The sequence below is a fragment of the Gorilla gorilla genome, chromosome 9 (genome assembly GCF_029281585.2).
Source record: "Gorilla gorilla gorilla isolate KB3781 chromosome 9, NHGRI_mGorGor1-v2.1_pri, whole genome shotgun sequence".
NCBI classification, from domain to species: Eukaryota; Metazoa; Chordata; class Mammalia; order Primates; family Hominidae; genus Gorilla; species Gorilla gorilla.
The window spans coordinates 34,378,945-34,400,837 of record NC_073233.2 but is presented as its reverse complement, the minus strand read 5'-3'; the positions used below and the strand labels follow the sequence as shown (position 1 = coordinate 34,400,837).

Genomic DNA, 21,893 nt, shown 5'->3' with positions numbered 1-21,893 from the left:
CCTAACATAAGTTGCCCCTTTTGATCTCTCTAGCCTCTTATTCTGCCTGTCCCTCTAACTCACAGCACTTCAATCAAACTAGCCTCTTTTCCTCGAGCTCAACAAATTCATTGTTGCCGTTGGATCTCTGCACATGCTATTTTTTCTGCCTTTTCCCCCAGATCTTCATAGAACTGCCTCCTTCTTAGCCATTCAAGTCTCAGATCACATATTCCATCCTTAGAATTGTTATTCTAGCCATCATAGTTAAAACATCCTATCTCCCATCACTGTCTATTACATTTCTCTGTTTTTATTGTCTTTACAGTTAATTTATCATCCTAATTTATTTTATTTGTTTATTGTCATCTGCCTTCTCCCCTCAAAAATGTAAATTCTTAACTGTCTTGTTTACCACTGTACCTAGCATGGTATGGTAGGTACTTAATAAATATTGGGTGGATGAACAGTGAATTCTTTTTATGCAGGTGTACTCCTTTCAGATTGTTGCTTTTGTACCATAGCTCACTACAACTTTTTTTCATAAATAAAACATATGTTGATCCTGGATTCAAAATAGTAGTAGTGATTTTTTCTTTTAAATTTTTTGACATTATGCTTCTTGTTATTATTTGGGCATAAATTTCAAAAAGTCCTATTCACTTACATCCCATGGGTCATAATCATTCAAGGTAATAGAAATGGAGCACACTTACAATATGCTGAGGAGTTAAAGTCTCAACAGATGTTGTGGAAGTAGCAAAATTACTCAGAAACCATAACATACATTGCTACCCACTACCTCTTATATTTAAGTATATGATACACTGGACTAGTTCCTTAGATAGACCCTAGAGAGATGTCTTCCCAAGTGACTGCCAGTCTTCCTTATTCCAGTTTGCAAGAGCGTGCCTTATAACAATGCATTTTTAATTTCCCGTTCCCTTCTGTGTAGCACCCACATTGCTAGGGTATTTTATGGGCTATCATCATCTATATGGTCTCTTGTTCTGCAAGGCACAGCCTGCAACTTTGTGATTCATTTTCTCATTTTATGGGGCCTTTCTGAAGGAATTATAATCTGCCTCCAAGTTCCTTCTTATCACTTCTACTCTATAAGCCACAAGAATTATGGAATATTGTTAGATAGTGTTTTCCCAAGCTGAATCAGGGGAAACTACAACTGTCCCATGCCTGCTCTTCTGGAAATTTACTGTACACCCTTTTCCTCTAATGGAAAAGTACAGCAGATCTCTTTTATAGACATAGACCTAACATATCCAACAGTTCTTATAGCCTATTAAACTTTCTGATCCCCCAACTCAACACTCTCCACTTGCCATACCCACATAAAGTTCTTTATTACCTAACTTAGCTAAAGGATAATAATTATTTATTATGTAATTGTATTTATATATTATAAAAATTGTATTCAGAGTAAAATTTAGTTGTTTATTCTTTTAGTTTTCATTAAGTGGGGTCATTATCCTTTTATGTTTATAGTTACAGAAGATTGACTTAAATTTTTATTTAAACCTTTAAATTTTGTTTTTGCTCTGGTTAGCTCCTGAAGCTTTTTAAGCAACTAATCAGCCTAAGTAGTTCTGAATTGACCATCTGCCTTCTGCCCTTTTATTTTATCTGAACTTAATAATTGAGAGAATGAAAAGAACTCTTTAGATTTATATCATATACATGTTGTGTGTCTGTAGCATCTCTTGTTCTAGGGCCAGTAAAACAATTGTATGTAAATCCACATTAACTACCACATCTCCATGCTATTCCTTCAGCTTATCATACTCTGCCAGGAGAGCAGGATTATAGCTAAAGATATATCAGTGTAACACCACTATTCCTTTTACTGACAAATTGTTAGTCAGTCTGATCATACTAAATTTGATATCGGGTGTATGCTTAGATTATCCCAGAGGACACGTGGATATTTCTTCAGTGTTCTACCAGAAGACTGTGATTTTTATCACTCTTTACTAGCAGTAGGGAAAATGTGGTCCACCATGATGGGAATTTGCCCAGTTGCCACTCCCAGAGATTATACCTTCTAAGTATGTATTTTAAAAAACAGTGACTCTATAATTCTTGTCCCTTGAGATTTCATGTTCCATTGTATTTTAAAGTTTAAAATGTTATTATAAGGTCTGCATTTGCAAATAACATATATACCTGTTTCAATAATACCTGTGGTTTATATTAATCATCAGCCTTGATAAACTGGATATCTGATAAACTGAAAGTGAAGCATTGTTTGAAATATATTGTTTTAGAGATAACAGTAAGTTAGTTTTTGATGATTGGAAAGTAAATTACAACTCTCCTTGTAAAAGTTGTAATATTAACAGTTGAAACATATTTGCATTTCTAGAGCCTTTCTTTGAACCCTTATCATATAATCCTATTCGTATATAAAAAGGTAATATCCGCTTTTTTCTAGGGGATATTAATGCCCACACTGCTTAAGTGAGTTGCCCAGGGTCACTTGGTGAGCTGTTGGTGGAGCCAGAAATAGAATCCAAGTCTCCTGACTCCCAATTCAGTCCTCTACCCTCCATGTAGTTTTCTATCCTCTATACCCCTGCTGCCTCTCATGGGAAAAGAAGTTAATCTTCCAGCTATTAATAGCCACCAAATTGGTGGTAGCAGCACAGTGGAGAAAAGTAACTGTCTTTACACTGCAGCATTAGTATAAAAATATCTGGTAATGGAAAATTTGACAAATGTCATGTTAAAGGGAGTGGAAAATTATTTTAAGATCTGAATCTCATTTATCTAGTTCTCAGGAAAGTAAAATTCCTCAGTAGAACAGGAATCATATTTTTCTTCTGTTTTTGAATTTTATTTCCTAGAGGGTAATTGTCAACCTAGCCAAAGCAGAGCATATTGTCAACTAATATAAGAACAGTGCTTGTACTGTTGCTGATTGTTTAAGTGTATTTTCTAACTTGGTTGAAAGTTTGAATTGCTTTATTGAAATGCATAACACTTATTCCGCTTTCAATGTTCTTTAAGTTAGTATTATACAGTAAAGTAAATATCAACTGGGAATTTTGCTTCATGATTAGACAACATGAATGGAAATACACGTAATAGTTTCTTCCATTGACAGTACACTCCAAGCAAAGGTATTTCATGTCAGACACCATGAAGTTCACCAGAATGAAGTAGGTAGAGTAGAAAAAAGTTAATTGAAAAATATAAGATAATCACACTGAAGTTGATCAAGTGTATTGTTACATATGTCATTATTTGGGGCATTAATAAAAGGTGTTTACCAGATGTTTGTGTTTTTAAATGTTAAACATTAAATACTAAATCTAGTATTGTGGTAATAAGTTCTAATGAAACAATTTGTTTCTTAATTTTGGACCAAGGACCAAAAATTACCCAACTAAAAATATCAGCATATTTTGTTTCTTTAAAGATTACTAAAAAGTCTTTAATCAGAAGGAAGACATGAACAGAATTATGTTTTAACTATAAGCATAAAAAAGACAGAATTGGTATACATTGGAAAATGCAAGGGAAAAGGTAGAAAAAAAAATCTAGTAATTTGGAACCCAGGTGACAGAGAAGGTAATGGTAAGAGGATAATTAGAAATATGAGAAACTGTGTAGAACAAGACAACTAGAGGGTCAAGTACAGCTCCTTAGGGAAATGTGTACATTTACTGGATGGACGAAGAGAATAACACAGATGTTAGAATAGTACAGATATAATTTTGAAAAGCTGCAGGAGTTATCAGATAAGGCTGAGAAAGATCATCAGACTTGGTGACCTCTTGACATTTGGGAGACTGACTTCTCCAGAGTGATGAGGGTGAAAGTACTCTGAACTCTTTGAATTATTTCATTTATCTTTAGTATTAAATCTTGTTTTTACAAACCTATGAGTTATGTGTGATACAGGAGACAAATCAGTTAACTAGAATGCTTAATTGACTACAGTTTTCTCTCAATATCCTGGGGACAGGCAAGTTGATTCCAGGAACCCTCCCAGATACCAAAATCCATGGATTCTCAAGTCCCTTACATAAAATGGCATAGTATATAGCCTACATGTATCCTTCTGTGTACTTTAAATCATCTCTAGATTACTTATAGTACCTAATACAATACAAATGCCATTAAGTGGTTGTTATATTGTATATTTTTTAAATTGTTTTGGTTTATTTGTTTGTTTGTTTTGTGAATATTTTCAGTCTCTGGTTGGTTGAATCCACAGATGCAGAATCTGCAGCTACTGAGGGTCAACTCTGTATACCTGACACTGTAACAGAAACAATGCTTTCATTCACCCAGAATTTTACTGGTTATTGCCATTCTTGTTCATTTAGACTAGACTTCCACTCAATTAGTAATAAACTGGTCACTGACACCCAAACCCTAGCATCACCCAGTATACTCATATAACAAACCTGTACATGTACCCGCAAATCTAAAAAACAAGGCAAAACAAAAGTAATAAACTGGTAATATTTTACAATGGAACAAGTGTTAACCTCTGTGCCTATAAAAGTTTAATACTGTTTTCATCTTAAACCCAAATCAAACATGAAAGCTAGAAATTGTGAATTTTGTTGGAATTGATTGATAATTTGTTTCCTAATTACCCAATATCTCAAGAAAGCTATACCTATAAATTAATATTGATGTTAGCAACGTATCCTTTTGTTATAGAATTTCTTTATAATGAGTTTATCTTTATTTAAAGTTTTTAGCAGTAAACCGTGATATTTTCCTTTCCAACTTATATTTTTCAGATTTTTATCAATTGGCATAAAAATACCTTATTATTAGGGTTTCTTTGTTTTAGAAGTAATGGGGGTTATTTAAAAAACTAGGAAACATTATCGAGTGTCTTTTTTTATTTTTTTGAATAGGCTCATCTTCAGGTGGATCTAATCTGGTTAAGATTCCTACACAAAAAAGAACTCGGAGAAAACTAATGCCATCTCCCTTGAAAGGACAGCATACTTTAAAGTCTCCACCATCTCAAAGTGTGCAGCTCAATGATTCTCTTAGCAAAGAACTTCAGCCTATTGTGTATACACCAGAAGACTGTAGAAAAGCTTTTCAAAATCCTTCTACAGTAACCTTAATGAAACCATCATCATTTACTACAAGTTTTCAGGCTATCAGCTCAAACATAAACAGTGATAATTGTCTGAAAATGTTGTGTGAAGTAGCTATCCCTCATAACAGAAGAAAAGAATGTGGACAGGAGGACTTGGACTCTACATTTACTATATGTGAAGACATCAAGAGCTCGAAGTGTAAATTACCCGAACAAGAATCACTACCAAATGATAACAAAGACGTTTTACAACGGTACAAAAAAATAATATTTGCCAATTCTTTTTTTTTAACATAGACTTTCAACTATTAGTTGAGGTTTATCATAAACCAAGTGTGCCATTTTGATTATAAAACAGTCTGTTTTACTTTCATTAAATTTTAATTATCTTTCTCTCTGAATATTAATTCACTAACAAAATATTTTAAAGTCTTAAATTTGATATCTTAAGTCAGTTGACCCTCGTTAGTCTAGGAGAGACCTTAAGATATGTTTAGTTTGTTCTTCTTACTCTGAAGGTGGCTTATACAAGCTATTGTTGGAGGATTATCATGTTTATTATTCATTAATATTTTCACTGAAGGAAATTTCACACTTTCTATTGATGTTTAGCAAACCTCAACTTACTCTGAAATGGTCATACACCCCTAAAGTACGGCTGAATGTGTGTCATCCAAGCAAACATATCCTTCTCACTTTATCTGCATAATCATACCCAATCTAAATATGGAAAGAAAAATACCTTCACTGTTCTATGCCACTGGGAATGCAGAAATCTCTTGATAGCAACTTTACCTGTGTTATAAAGAGAAAAGAATACCCCAGGACAAGCAAGGGAATCTTTACAATATAGCAGAATGTTTTTCTTTATATATTAATACCAAATGGTTTTCTAATTATGGACACATTTGCTTCCTTTTCATAGTTCAAATCAAAATTATTATTTTTTATTTGTCACTATTAATATACAGGCTTGATCCTTCTTCATTCTCAACTAAGCATTCTATGCCTGTACCAAGCATGGTGCCATCCTACATGGCAATGACTACTGCTGCCAAAAGGAAACGGAAATTAACAAGGTATGATTAAACATAAACTGGTTTGGTTCTATAGTTATATAAGATAATCTTTATATATTATATTCTGTTGCTTTTTTATTTTTTATAATTAGACTCTCAATTCATGTTTAAGAATACTTAGGATAAATTTCTCTGAATGGGGTACTGGATTTATATTATCAAAGGGAGATCTTGAAAAACTCAAGTATTTCACTTGATATTTTATAAAATATTTCATATTACAGACTTTTAAAAATAAATTGAAAAGTTTTCTGTCAAAAACTACTTAATTTTAACTTTTCTGGGGTGACAATTTTTACTTATTTCGTTATTTCTACTTACTTCGTTATCCTTTTTAAACATTACCAAATTTCTTCCATCATAGAATTATGTTATTTTAATGGATTAAGATATATGACTAAAATATAATGAGTGAAGAGTTCTGCCTGATAGTGTAGCTTGTATCAGACCAAGCTACCTATCAAGAACAGTTGTAAAAAGTGCATAAAATAGAACCAACAGCTGCTTGAAGGCAATGGAAAACAACCATGATAGCCAGGATTGACAGCCTGAGATCCCAGAGAAAAGAGAAACATGCTATAGACAGCTAGACTTTCTCTGCCTCTGTTTTTTATTTAGCATTTGCCAATTTATGGCATAAGGCATAGAGGCCGAACAGAAAATGGAAACTTAGAGCTATCGGCTGTCTTACTCTGAGCTAGGGAAACAAAATTATTCTGTACAGTTTTTGTCCTCAAGGTATTCACCAAGTTCTCAGCTTTGTGGAATGAGAGGCTAAGACGCCTAGCTGAAAGTAGCTGCTAAGAGGCTAAAGTATTAAGCAGAGTTTTGATGTTCTTATGAGGCTTTCACAGAAAAATTGGAGTTCAGGGACCACCATGAAGAAAAGGCCCTGTTAAACATATTAGGATTTTATTTGAGATCCCTGAAGGGTGTTTCACTAGGAGTAGGGCAACCTAGAAATAGGCCAGTTCTTGAAAGTCTGAAACAGACCTTAGACCAACTTAATTCTTGATTGGATCAAGGTGATTTATCTTTGCTCTGCATCAATGTTTGGCACTTAAACAAAAATTACAAAGTATGCCAGGAGACAGGACCAAATGACTAAAAATTAAGAGAAAAAAACATCATGGGAGCAGTGATTCATACGTGAGGCAGATATTGGGATTATCAGATAGGAATTTAAAAATTTTAACTAATAATTTCAACAAATAGATACTTCCCCAAAGAACCAGATTCTATTAAAATTAATCAAGTGGATATTCTAGAACTGAAAATATAGAATTTACTGAGATGAAGAACTCAATAAATCAATTCAGCAGATTACATACAGCAGAAGAGAGTATTAGTGAACTGAAAGATAGATTTGTTTTTTATTTTTTATTTTAGTGGGTACGTAGTAGGTGTATATATTAGGGGGTGCATGGGATATTTTGATACAAGCATACAGTGTGTAATAATCACATCAGTGTAAATGGAGTATTCATCCATTTATCCTTTGTATTATAAACAATCTAATTATACTCTTAGTTATTTTTTAAATGTACAATACATTATTGTTGACTGTAGTTACCCTGTTGTGCTATCAAATACTAGATCTTATTCGTTATATTTAGATTAAGCATCCCCCCATTAACCATCCTCCCCAATGTCCCGAAAAACCCTTCCCAGCCTCTGGTAACCATCATTCTACTCTCTATCTCCATGAGTTCAATTTATTTTTTAGCTCCCCAAAATAAGTGAGAACATGCCAAGTTTATCTTTCTGTACCTGGCTTATTTCACTTAACATAATTACCATCAGTTCCATCCACGCTGTTGCAAATGACAGGGTCTCATTCTTGTTTCATGGCTGAATGGTACTCTATTGTGTATAGGTACTATATTTTCTTTTTCGATTCATCTGTTGATTGGCACTTAGGTTGCTTCCAAATCTTGGCTATTGTGAGTAGTGTTGCAATAAACATGGTAGTGCAGATATCTCTTCAGTATACTGATTTCCTTTCATTTTGGCATGTATCTAGCAGGGGCATTGCTGGATCGTATGGTAGCACTATTTTTAGTTTTTTGAGGACGCTTCAAACTTTTCTTTATAGTGGTTGTACTAATTTACATCCCCATGAACAGTATACAAGTGTTCCCTTTTCTCCATATCCTTGCCAGTGTTTGTTGTTGACTGTCTTTTGGAAAAAAAGCCATTTTAACTGGGGTGAGATGATATCTCATTGTAGTTTTGATTTACATTTTTCTGATAATCAGTGATGTTGAGTACCTTTTCATATGCTTCTTTGCCATTTATATGTCTTCTTTTGAGAAATGTCTATTCTTTTGCCCATTTTAAAAATCAGATCATTAGATTTTTTTCCTAGAGTTGTTTGAGCTCCTTATGTATTATGGTTATTAATCCCTTGTCAGATAGATAGTTTGCAGGTATTTTCTCTAATTCTGTGGGTTGTCTCTTCACTTTATTGATTGTTTCCTTTGCTTTACAGAAGCTTTTTAACTTGATGTGATCCCATTTATCCATTTTTGCTTTGGTTCCCTGTGTGGGGTATTACTGAAGAAATCTTTGTCCAGTCCAGTGTCCTGGAGAGTTTCCCCAATGTTTTCTTTTAGCAGTTTCATAGTTTGAGGTCTTAAATTTAAATTTTTATCCATTTTGATTTCATTCCTGTATATTGCAAGAGATAGGGATCTAGCTTCATTCTTCTGCATATGGATAAACAGTTTTCCAGCACTGTTTATTGAAGAGACTATCTTTTTCCCAATGTATGTTCTTGGCAGCTTTGTCAAAACTGAGTTTATTGTAAATGTGTGGATTTATTTTGGGGCTCTCTATTCTGTTCCACTGGTCTGTGTGTCTGGTTTTATGCCAGTCCTGTGCTTTTTTGGTTACTATAGCTCTGTAGTGTAATTTGAAGTCAGGTAACGTGATTCCTCCAGTTTTGATCTTTTTGGTCAGGATAGCTTTGGCTATTCTGGGTCTTTTGTGGTTCCATATAAATTTTAGGATTGTTTTTTCTATTTCTACGAAGAGTGTCATTGGTATTTTGATAGGGATTGCATTGATTCTGTAGACCACTGTGAGTAGTGTGGACATTCTAACAATATTGATTCTTCCAATCCATGAACATGGAATATCTTTCTACTTTTTGTATCTACTTTTCTTACATCAGTGTTTTATAGTTTTCATTATGGAGCTCTTTTACTCCTTTGGTTAACTCCTACTTATTTTATTTTTAGCTTTTGTAAAGGGGATTACTTTTTTTTTCAAATTATTTCAGTGTTTGTATATAGATATGCTACTGATTTTTGTATATTGATTTTGTATTCTGGAACTCTACTGAATTTGTTTCTAGGTTCTCATAGTTTTTTGGTGGACTCTACGTTTTTCCAAATATATGATAAGATCATGTCATCTGCAAACAAGGATAATTTCACTTCTTCCTTTCCAATTTGGATGTTCTTTCTTTCTTTTCTTTCTCTTGTCTAATTGCTCTACTTAGGACTTCCAGTACTATGTTAAATAATAAATACTGGTGAAAGTGGGCATCCTTGTCATGTTCCACAACTTAGAGAAAAGAATTTCAGATTTTCTGCATTCAGGATAGTACCAGCTGTGGGTCTGTCGTGTATGGCTTTTATCGTGTTGAGATATGTTCCTTCTATACCCAGTTTTTTGAGAGTTGTTTTTTTTTCTATGCTTTAAGTTCCAGGGTACATGTGCATAACGTGCAGGTTTGTTACATATGTATACATGTGCCATGTTGGTGTGCTGCACCCATTAACTCGTCATTTACATTTGGTATATCTCCTAATGCTTTCCCTCTGCGCTCCCCGTACCCCACGACAGGCCCCGGTGTGTGATGTTCCCCTTCCTGTGTCCATGTGTTCTCATTGTTCAGTTCCCACCTATGAGTGAGAACATGCAGTGTTTGGTTTTTTGTCCTTGCGATAGTTGGCTGAGAATGATGGTTTTCAGCTTCATCCTGTCCCTACAAAGGACATGAACTCATCCTTTTTTATGGCTGCATAGTCTTCCATGGTGTATATGTGCCACATCTTCTTAATCCAGTCTATCATTGATGGACATTTGGGTTGGTTCCAAGTCTTTGGTATTGTGAATAGTGCCGCAATAAACATACATGTGCATGTGTCTTTATAGCAGCATGATTTATAATCCTTTGGGTATATACCCAGTAACGAGATGGCTGGGTCAAATGGTATTTCTAGTTCTAGATCCTTGAGAAATCGCCACACTGTCTTCCACAATGGTTGAACTAGTTTACAGTCCCACCAACAGTGTAAAAGTGTTCCTATTTCTCCACATCCTCTCCAGCACCTGTTGTTTCCTGACTTTTTAATGATTGCCATTCTAACTGGTGTGAGATGGTATCTCATTGTGGTTTTGATTTGCAATTCTCTAATGGCCAGTGATGGTGAGCATTTTTTTATGTGTTTTTTGGCTGCATAAATGTCTTCTTTTGAGAAGTGTCTGCTCATGTCCTTCGCCCACTTTTTGATGGGGTTGTTTGTTTTTTTCTTGTAAATTTGTTTGAGTTCATTGTAGATTCTGGATATTAGCCCTTTGTCAGATGAGTAGGTTGTGAAAATTTTCTTCCATTTTGTAGGTTGCCTGTTCACTCTGATGGTAGTTTCTTTTGCTGTGCAGAAGCTGTTTAGTTTAATTAGATCCCATTTGTCAATTTTGGCTTTTGTTGCCATTGCTTTTGGTGTTTTAGACATGAAGTCCTTACCCATGCCTATGTCCTGAATGGTATTGCCTAGGTTTTCTTCTGGGGATTTTATGGTTTTAGGTCTAACGTTTAAGTCTTTAATCCATCTTGAATTAATTTTTGTATAAGGTGTAAGGAAGGGATCCAGTTTCAGCTTTCTACATGTGGCTACCCAGTTTTCCCAGCACCATTTATTAAATGGGGAATCCTTTCCCCATTTCTTGTTTTTGTCAGGTTTGTCAAAGATCAGATGGTTGTAGATGTATGGTATTATTTCTGAGGGCTCTGTTCTGTTCCATTGGTCTATATCTCTGTTTTGGTACCAGTACCAGGCTGTTTTGGTTACTGTAGCCTTGTAGTATAGTTTGAAGTCAGGTAGTGTGATGCCTCCAGCTTTGTTCTTTTGCCTTAGGATTGTCTTGGCAATGCGGGCTCTTTTCTGGTTCCATATGAACTTTAAAGTAGTTTTTTCCAATTCTGTGAAGAAAGTCATTGGTAGCTTGATGGGGATGGCATTGAATCTATAAATTACCTTGGGCAGTATGGACATTTTCATGATATTGATTCTTCCTATCCATGAGCATGGAATGTTCTTCCATTTGTTTGTATCCTCTTTTATTTCATTGAGCAGTGGTTTGTAGTTCTCCTTGAAGAGGTCCTTAACATCCCTTGTCAGTTGGATTCCTAGGTATTTTATTCTCTTTGAAGCAATTGTGAATGGGAGTTCACTCATGATTTGGCTCTCTGTTTGTCTGTTATTGGTGTATAAGAATGCTTGTGATTTTTGCACATTAATTTTGTATCCTGAGACTTTGCTGAAGTTGCTTATCAGCTTAAGGAGATTTTGGGCTGAGACAATGGGGTTTTCTAAATACACAAGCATGTCATCTGCAAACAGGGATGATTTGACTTCCTCTTTTCCTAATTGAATACCCTTTATTTCCTTCTCCTGCCTGATTACCCTGGCCAGAACTTCCAACACTGTGTTGAATAGGAATGGTGAGAGAGGGCATCCCTGTCTTGTGCCAGTTTTCAAAGGGAATGCTTCCAGTTTTTGCCCATTCAGTATGAAATTGGCTGTGGGTTTGTCATAGGTAGCTCTTATTATTTTGAGATACGTCCCATCTATACCTAATTTATTGAGAGTTTTTAGCATGAAGGGTTGTCGAATTTTGTCAAAGGCCTTTTCTGCATCTATTGAGATAATCATGTGGTTTTTGTCTTTGGTTCTGTGTATATGCTGGATTACATTTATTGATTTGCGTATATTGAACCAGCCTTGCATCCCAGGGATGAAGCCCACTTGATCATGGTGGATAAGCTTTTTGATGTGCTGCTGGATTGGGCTTGCCAGTAATTTATTGAGGATTTTTGCATCAATGTTCTTCAGGGATATTGGTCTAAAATTGTCTTTTTTTGTTGTGTCTCTGCCAGGCTTTGGTATCAGGATGATGCTGGTCTCATAAAATGAGTTAAGGAGGATTCCCTCTTTTTCTATACTGAAATAGTTTCAGAAGGAATGGTAGCAGCTCCTCTTTGTACCTCTGGTAGAATTCAGCTGTGAATCCGCCTGGTCCTGGACTTTTTTCGGTTGGCACGCTATTAATTATTGCCTCAATTTCAGAGCCTATTATTGGTCTATTCAGAGATTCAACTTCTTCCTGGTTTAGTCTTGGGAGGGTGTATGTGTCCAGGAATGTATCCATTTCTTCTAGATTTTCTAGTTTATTTGCATAGAGGTGTTTGTAGTATTCTCTGATGGTAGTTTGTATTTCTATGGGATCGGTGGTGATATCCCCTTTATCTTTTTTTATTGTGTCTATTTGATTCTTCTCTCTTTTCCTCTTTCTTAGTCTTGCTACCAGTCTATCAGTTTTGTTGATCTTTTCAAAAAACCAGCTCCTGGATTCATTGATTTTTTGAAGGGTTTTTTGTGTCTCTGTCTCCTTCAGTTCTGCTCTGATCTTAGTTGTTTCTTGCCTTCTGCTAACTTTTGAATGTGTTTGCTCTTGCTTCTCTAGTTCTTTTAATTGTGATGTTAGGGTGTCAATTTTAGATCTTTCCTGCTTTCTCTTGTGGGCATTTACTGCTATGAATTTCCCTCTACACACTGCTTTAAATGTGTCCCAGAGATTCTGGTATGTCGTGTCTTTGTTCTTGTTGGTTTCAAAGAACATCTTTATTTCTGCCTTCATTTCGTTATGTACCCAGTAGTCATTCAGGAGCAGGTTGTTCAGTTTCCATGTAGTTGAGTGGTTTTGAGTGAGTTTCTTAATCCTGAGTTCTAGTTTGATTGCACTGTATTCTGAGAGACAGATTGTTATAATTTCTGTTCTTTTATATTTGCTGAGGAGTGCTTTACTTCCAACTATGTGGTCAATTTTGGAATAAGTGCAGTGTGGTGCTGAAAAGAATGTATATTCTGTTGATTTTGGGTGGAGAGTTCTGTAGACGTCTATTAAGTCCACTTGGTGAGAGTTTTTATCATAAAGGGATGTTGAATTTTATCAAATACTTTTTCAGCATCTATTGAAATGATCATATGGTTTTTGTTCTTCATTCTATTGATACAATGTATCACATTGGTTAATTTGCATATGTTGAACCATCTTGCATCCCTGGGATAAATCCCACTTGGCCGTGATGAATGATCTTTCAGGTTTGTTATTGGATTCAGTTTGCTAGTATTTTGTTAAGGATTTGTGCATGTGTTCATCAGGGATATTGGCCTGGAGTTTTCTTGTTTTGATGTGTCCTTGTCTGGTTTTGGTATCAGAGTAATACTGGCCTCATATAATGATTTTGGAAGTATTCCTTCCACCTCTGTTTTTCAGAATAGTTTGAGTAAGATTGGTATTGGTTCTTTTTTAAATGTTTGGTAAAAATCAGCAGTGAAGCCATCAAATTCCAAGCTTTTCTTTGCTGGGAAACTTTATTACGACTTTGATTTTGTTACTTATTATTCATTTGTTCAGGTTTTGGAATTTTTTCTGAAAGATAGACTGGTAGGAAAATATCCAAACTGATGTGCAGTATGATAAAAATATGGGAAGAAGTGAAAGAGACATGGGACACAATTTTTAAAAGTCTAGAATATATGTATTTTGTGTCTCAGAAGGGAGTGAGAGAAAGAATAGGGAAAAGTAATATTTGAGATGATGGCTAATACTTATTCAAAACTAACAAAAGACATTAAACCATGGATTTGAGTAGCACTGCAAACCAAAAGCCGGGTTAATATAAAGATAAACATACCTAGGTATATAGTAGTAAAACAACTAAAAACTAAAGATAAGGAAAAATCTTAAATATATTGAGTTATATGACTAGAAGTTCATGATGCATTCTTTATATCCTATAAATTGAATGCAATGACAAATATACTCAATAAATATAAAATGGATCTTACTTCCTCTACCTCTTTTTCTTTGCTATGTGATTATGGGGAGAAAAGTTTATAGAAGACCTTAAAATGACTCTTTTTAAATGTGTTTTTCACCAGGAGCCTGTTATCATTTAAGTAACAGGAAACGAATTTACAAGTAGCCTACTTATTTGTGCTACATAGAGTATCTTCTCATAAGTGAATTTAATATCTGTCTTTGTCCCTCCTAAAGAAAGTATAACAGAGACTTGGAATGTGTAAATTTAAAATTTATGGATTTTTCCTAAATGTCTCATCTATGACATTTAAAATTTTGTATTTGCTAAGGTACAAATTTGATTTGTACAATTATTCTGGTTTATATACAGAAGTCTGTCACTTTATGAGTGAGCCTGGCTAACCACAATCATCCGTTTTGTCTACTTTTATCACTAATTTGCATAGTGTCAGTTTTGTCATTTGTTCCATTAATTAATTTTAGTGAGTTTTCTTGTCCTTCACTGGTAGTATGTTGTGTTTACTAAGATGTCACAAATGTTTATAGATAAGAATAATTTTTAAATATGAACTTAGCTATTATAAAATCAAATGGTTTTTCAGGAAAAGTCCACGTATGTGAATTGTGTATTTGGAGTGATTTTAGATAAGTTAAAGGGCTTCCACATGAACAACTAATATTGTGAAATAATATTAAAGGACATGTAAAGAAAGTAACTTGATTTCTTATAGCCTATTAATTGTTCTATTGCATTCCCTCTGGTACCAGTAATTAGATCCTGCCATTAACTAAGGTTAAAAGAGATTAATGCTAGAAATGTACATGATTACTTTTTTTAATCTTCCTTTTCCCCAATTAAAGTTACATGCACTTCAGAGTAATAAACTGTGGTATTTTCCATTTAGCAGCTTTATATACATATTTAGTTGTGTATATATTCTAATATAGTTTTAAAAATAAAGAAGGGGAAGCTCTCTATATATGTATTTCATTTATTTTGCATAAAATGGCATTAGAGTTTGAAAGCACTGGATATTCCAAAACCTACCCAACAGATTTGTTTAAATAATTGAGTATATTAGATTTTTAATCTTAACAATTTATTTAATATTTCTCTAGCAGACTATTTTACTAAATTGATTGGCCTATCAAATATTTAAATATAATACATACATAATGTTAGCTTTTACTTCTCAATTATATTAATCAGAGTTTTGGATTGTTTATTTTGTATTTATTTGGTTGATTGGTTTTTTTGTTTGTCCACAATCTTCTGAGCACCCCAAAGCAGTTTCATATTTGCCATACATTTTTATTTTGTTTTGAAAGATGTCTAATTATTTCAACTAGAAATTATTTCAGATAAAATAGTAGAAGAGGTATTATGTTGAGTAGAAACATTCTACCTATATAAGGGAGCAAAAGGTTAATTCTTAACTTTATTTATAGTTATGGGAATATGTTTTGTGCACAACTGGAAGTGTCTTTGGATTTCTCAGTATAGCCTTTAAGATAATTTGAACTTGCACTCATCAGTTTTAAGTCTTTGTAGTTTATGACCTACAACATAAATGTTAAACATTTCATCAGTGGACTATTTAACTAAATCGTAAACATGTTTGGGTATATTTTACTTTTATATAAATATGCAATTTATTAGGGTTGGATTTGATTTCTAGAAATATGAGTTCTAATCAAATGGCTTTATTCAAAAGCCTAATTTTCAAGAAAGAACATGCTATGAGTAAAAAGTAGGGTCCTGGAACTAGCCATAGTGAATAATCATACTATGAAATAATAAAGACAACTTTGGGATAAATTTAAGAAAAAACAATGTTTTATCAAAAGTAACTAATAATACTGATCTTTATATTTGAAAAAATAAAATCACCAAATGATCAAAAAAGAATTTCTGCCTTGGACAGCTGATATATACAAAAGAGTGTTTAATATTCAAAACAGAATCATAGTAATTTATCACCATTTAAGAAGTGGGGACTACTGTAGTTGATATATTATTTGTGCATACAAATTTGTGATTTTATCTTCTTAAACTGTGTCATTTTCATTACTTCCACTGAGTAGTCACCCCTTATTCAAGTTTTGCTTTCTGTGGTTTCAGTTACCCATGGTCAACCGCAGTTCAAAAATAGGCGATTGTAGAACAATAAGATATTTTAATAGAGAGCGAGACCACATTCACATAACCTTATAATAATTATAATTATAATTGCTCTATTTTATTATTATTATTGTTAATCTCTTACTGTGCCTAATTTATAATTTAAACTTTATCATAGATATGTGTAGGAGAATACATAGTATATATCCAGTTTGATACTATCCTCGGTTGCAGGCATCCACTGGCGATCTTAGAAGATATCCCCCCCATCGATAAGGGGGATTACTATATAGTATCTTTATTAGCCAGAATTTCCCTAAGCTTAGGTTGTTTGAATCAGCGTGGAAGGATGTTCTTTTTCCACCCAACCCCCAATCCTACCTGTTAAAAATTGATCCTCTTTAGGACTAGGAAGGATTGCTGTTTTTCAGGACCCAGATCAAATTCATTGCATCCACAAAATTTCCATTATTCTTTCTTACTCTACACTCAAGAATCTATAGCTCCTTGTATTATGGAAACCTTGGCACTATATTTTTACTTTACCTTATATTATTTCATGTATTTATCTTATTTTTTTCTCATCTCCACTGTATGTCTATTCTATAAGTTTTTAGGACAGGGGTTTTTGTGCCTTGTTTACTTGTATATCGTGTAACACAAGGCCATAATAGGTGTTTACTAATATGTCAACTCAAATTGAGTAAGAAAGTTGAACCATCAGCAGTGTAAGACTGATTAAATTTTTGAAGCTAGAGCAAATGAAAACAGGTCATTCTTTTTATTTCAGATTCTGTGATTGTAATAATTAGAGATTTTTATTGTTACCCTGCTTTCATTTTAAAACAAGGTTTTTCAAACAATCTCACTTGTTTATACCTTTCACATTAGGGTTCTTGGTCCAAATTTGTAACATGAGCTTAGTTGTTGTTGTTGTTTTTTTTTAACCTCTTGTGACTATGTGCTACTGATCTGTACATTTTGAATAATAGTGCTTACTTATCTGCCAGCAAAGCACCCTGGAATATTCTGCTACAGAATTGTAACATACACCTACAATCATAACATTCAATTTGAATAAAAATATAAAATATCCAATTTAAAATCACACACAGCTAAATTTCTCTGTGGGCCAAAAATGTATTTAGTACCTCCACTTCTGTGAGATTTCACAACTTAATATTTTTGTGTTTTATTTCTTTAATCATTGTTGCATGTACAATATGTATTAGAACTTTGAGGTATAAAAAAAATGCTTAACTAAATAAAAACTTTCCCTCTCAAGTTCTACATCAAACAGTTCGTTAACTGCAGACGTAAATTCTGGATTTGCCAAACGTGTTCGACAAGATAATTCAAGTGATAAGCACTTACAAGAAAACAAACCAACAATGGGTATGTCTCAGCTTTTAATTTGATATTTAATGGTATGACTCTGTAACACACATATAGTACTTTACATTTTTTATTGTGTTTTCATAAGAATCTCCCTTTATTCATCACCTTTACTATGTGGTAGAACAAGTATGATTATCCACATATTATAGATAAGGAAACTTTAAAACACAAAAGCATTTACCCAAGATCACACAGATATTATATTGGTAGAGCCAAAACTCAAGAACCAGATCTTAAAACTCTACTTTCTACACCCTTTTAGTTATCCCTACTGTCTCATAATAATTGAAATAATTGGCTAAATGTATTACTTAATGTAACTAATTAAGTATATTTTACAGATAAACTATACCCACTTTAAATTTTTCTCTTAGCGTAATATTTTGAATAATTTGGCCTCTAACTCAATGTGTAACTACTACACAGATTCCAGTCTGTATCTAGTTACAATCATATTGTAACTCCCATTGGCAAGTTGGAAAAGATACTGATGGATCTTTCCCATCAGTATGAAAGATACTACATTCCATCAACTGCATATGGGAGTGACGTCAGTTCACGGTAACAAAACCACTTCAGTTAAACTAGTGGTATATCATGCCAGCCAGTTTTCAGGCCCCAACATCTAGACCTCTGTCTCTCTGATACTACAGTTCCTAAGACTTCATTCAGAAACTATTTATTTACTAGGCATTTACCATGTCCTGTGATGAATACAGAGAGCAGTAAGACACAGTTTGATTGTTCTCTATAGGAACTGATAATTATAGCAAATGCAATTTAAAGGTGTCTCATGTTATAATTTTTCTAAGGATAACATGAAAGCTATTGTTAGTTTTTTTCTGACGATGCCCTTTGATTAGAGTAATATAAAATTCCTTAGTAACTTTGTCAACCTATATTGGTAAATGCCTGCTTCCTGTAGTAGCCAGTGTTTACCTTAAGTTCAATGGAAATTGAAGCATCAGACAGCAAATTGAAACATCAGACAGTAAGGTAGTAAAGTACAAAATTTACCTTGATCATTTGGTTTGACATGTTGTATTTAATAATGCTTAAAAATGTGTATCTGTAATTAGTTTAGATGTGTACTGCCCCACTGATCTTCTAAAAAAGTTCTTCAAGAATCATAATTCTACAGCCAAATAATAAATTTATAAAAACTCTCAAATTGGCCGGGCGCCGTGGCTCACGCCTGTAATCCCAGCACTTTGGGAGGCTGAGGCGGGCGGATCACGAGGTCAAGAGATCAAGACCATCCTGGCTAACATGGTGAAACCCCGTCTCTACCAAAAAAAATTAAAAAAATTAGCCGGGCATGGTGGCAGGCGGCTGTAGTCCCAGCTACTCGGGAAGCTGAGGCAGGAGAATGGCATGAACCCGGGAGGCGGAGCTTGCAGTGAGTCGAGATCGCGCCACTGCACTCCAGCCTGGGCGACTGAGCAAAACTCCGTCTCAAAAAAAAAAAAAAAAACCTCAAATCATAGAAATTGGGTTTTTCTAATATGCTTATTATCTGAAGATACAAATTCATCAAATATTTCATGTATAAAGAGATGTGAGTAAAAATATCTACTATGGGGGGAAAAAAGTGGGAGATGATACTAAACCACAATGCTTGCCAAAGAGGTATTAGTTTGTAAGGAAAGATATTTTATATACATTATAATGTTCAAGTGAAAAATGTATTAAACCAGTTTTCTAACTAACAATGTACAAATAAAGAAACATAGGACCATCAGTAGGGAAAAAGGCAACTCCTGTTAACTGAGCAGGTAGAGAAATAAGAGAGAGTGTTAAGGGAATATGCCCCTCTAAAACTAAAACCTAATGTGGCCAAGAAAGTGGATAAGCAATTAAACTGATCCTGAAAAAAGTCAATGGCACCCTGTTGTAACAACACTTTGTTGAGTAGAAAATGACGGTGAAAGCTAATGAAGAACCAGAAGAATGGGCATAAATAGAACATACTTGAGAGGTGGCAGTAAAAGAAAAAAGAGCTATAGGATTAAGATCAGCCCTTTAGGAAGTACTAGATGCAAATGATAATTTTAAAATTGGAAAAATATGGAAGTTTAAATCCCTGGGGAAATATAATCCAAGGAATGAGAAAAAATGGTGATACAACAAAGAAAATGAAGAAATGCTTGTAGAAATGGTCTTTTATTAGTCAGAAAGAAAGAAAATGAACATAGTATTTAATTCAGCGACTTCACCCGATGTCTGTGTATGTGCACGCACTCACTGAAACTTTAGTTTGCAATATGAATTTGAACAGCTTTTAAACCAAAGGTATTAATGTCTCTTTGTTGTTGTTATATTTTAAATTATGTTAACTAACAACTATGAATTTCAAGAGTAAATTTTTCTTTCTATGGTCATAATTTTTATAAGTTGAATGATGAAAACTTTTTGAATGATATTTATGCCATATTTATGCATCTTTTTATTTCTTCTCTAGAACATAAAAGAAACATCTGTAAAATAAATCCAAGCATGGTTAGAAAATTTGGAAGAAATATTTCAAAAGGAAATCTAAGATAAGTCACTTCAAAACCAAGCAAAATGAAGTTGATCAAATCTGCTTTTCAAAGTTTATCAATACCCTTTCAAAAATATATTTAAAATCTTTGAAAGAAGACCCATCTTAAAGCTAAGTTTACCCAAGTACTTTCAGCAAGCAGAAAAATGAAACTCTTTGTTTTCTTCTTTTGTGTTCTAAAAAAATAAAATTTCAAAAGAAAAGGTTGTCTTTTAAGTTTTTTAAATATTTGTTGCCTTTTAAAATCCCTGAGTGTAAGTTACCATGGTGGCAGCTTAGTTTTACTATGCCACAACAAGTTGACTAGGACATTTTAGTAAATGGTAGTGAGTTAAATTATCTTTATTATTTTTTAAAATAAGAATTTAGAAGTGGTAAAATTATGGCCCAAGATGTATTTGGTTCTCTATTATGTTTTGATACATTATTTTAATCATATATATGACTTTCCTTTTCAAAAATACTTTAATGTACAAGTGTAAATATATGTGCCCATAAAATCATTGTAAATATTATTTAGTCATCACAAATAAAATATTGTCCCTTGCTACTTGATATATTAAAGATGTAGATTTTAAAGTGTTTCATTTTCTTGTCTCATTACTACCCCTTACATACTCTAAACCAGTGGTCCCCAACCTTTTTGGCACCAGGGACTGGTTTTGTGGAAGACAAAACCACAGACTGAGAGTAGGGGGTGGTTTCAGGATGATTCAAACACATTACATTTATTGTGCATTTTATTTCTATTATTATTACATTATATATCACATATATAATTAAATAATTATATAACTCACCATAATGTAGAATCACTGAGAGCCCTGAGCTTGTTTTCTTGCAACTAGACGGTCCCATCTTGGGGTAATAGGAGACAGTCACAGATCATCAGGCATTACGTTCTCATAGGGAGTGTACAACTTAGATCCCTCACATGCACAGTTCACAATAGGGGTCACACTCCTATGAGAATCTAATGCCACTGCTGATCTGATACGTGGCAGAGCTCAGGTGGTAATGCCAGCAATGGGAGCGGCCACCTACCACTTGCCTCCTGCTCTGCGGCCTGGTTCCTAACAGACCACGGTTGGGAACCCCTGTTCTAAACTATTATTTTATAGAAAATGTGAATTTTGTAGATTTGTATTTCAGGTAAGATCAAGATATGTGGCGCCAGAGCCAAGTCTGAAAATAATCCACAGGCCTCGTAATGATAATGGGAAAAGAAGTTTCAATCATTCTTGGCTGCTATAGGAAGTACATGGAGCTGCAACTTAATTATACACTGTTTACTTGCCTTGCCTGTCCTGTTTGTTTGCTGAATGTAACATATTTGGCCAAATGCACTTTTTATGCAGCACAGGACCCTTCACACCAAAGCAAGCAAGCTGAAATATTTTAAGCCTTTCAGCTAATCAAGTTTATCCACTTAAAATCTGGCTGGGAGAGTGTGAGAATAATCTTTGAGGTCCCTTTCAGCTCTGACACTGGTGATTCCATATTTATAGAGCATATTCAGGATGCGTCATACAGAAAACCATCATAAACACATTTTTTTTTGGTCCC

At 34.0% G+C, this 21,893-nt stretch overlaps 1 protein-coding gene across 1 annotated transcript in view; it reads left to right on the top strand.

Moving 5' to 3' along the window:
* Positions 1-20,909, top strand: part of KIF18A (kinesin family member 18A) — an 87,591-nt gene extending 66,682 nt beyond the window's left edge. Inside the window, exons 14-17 of the mRNA XM_004050860.5 lie at positions 4,875-5,322; positions 6,040-6,147; positions 17,673-17,782; positions 20,247-20,909. Coding sequence (XP_004050908.1) covers positions 4,875-5,322; positions 6,040-6,147; positions 17,673-17,782; positions 20,247-20,329 — 749 coding nt within the window. The 3' untranslated portion in view covers positions 20,330-20,909. The remainder of the gene's footprint in view (positions 1-4,874; positions 5,323-6,039; positions 6,148-17,672; positions 17,783-20,246) is intronic.
* Positions 20,910-21,893: the final 984 nt, after the last annotated feature.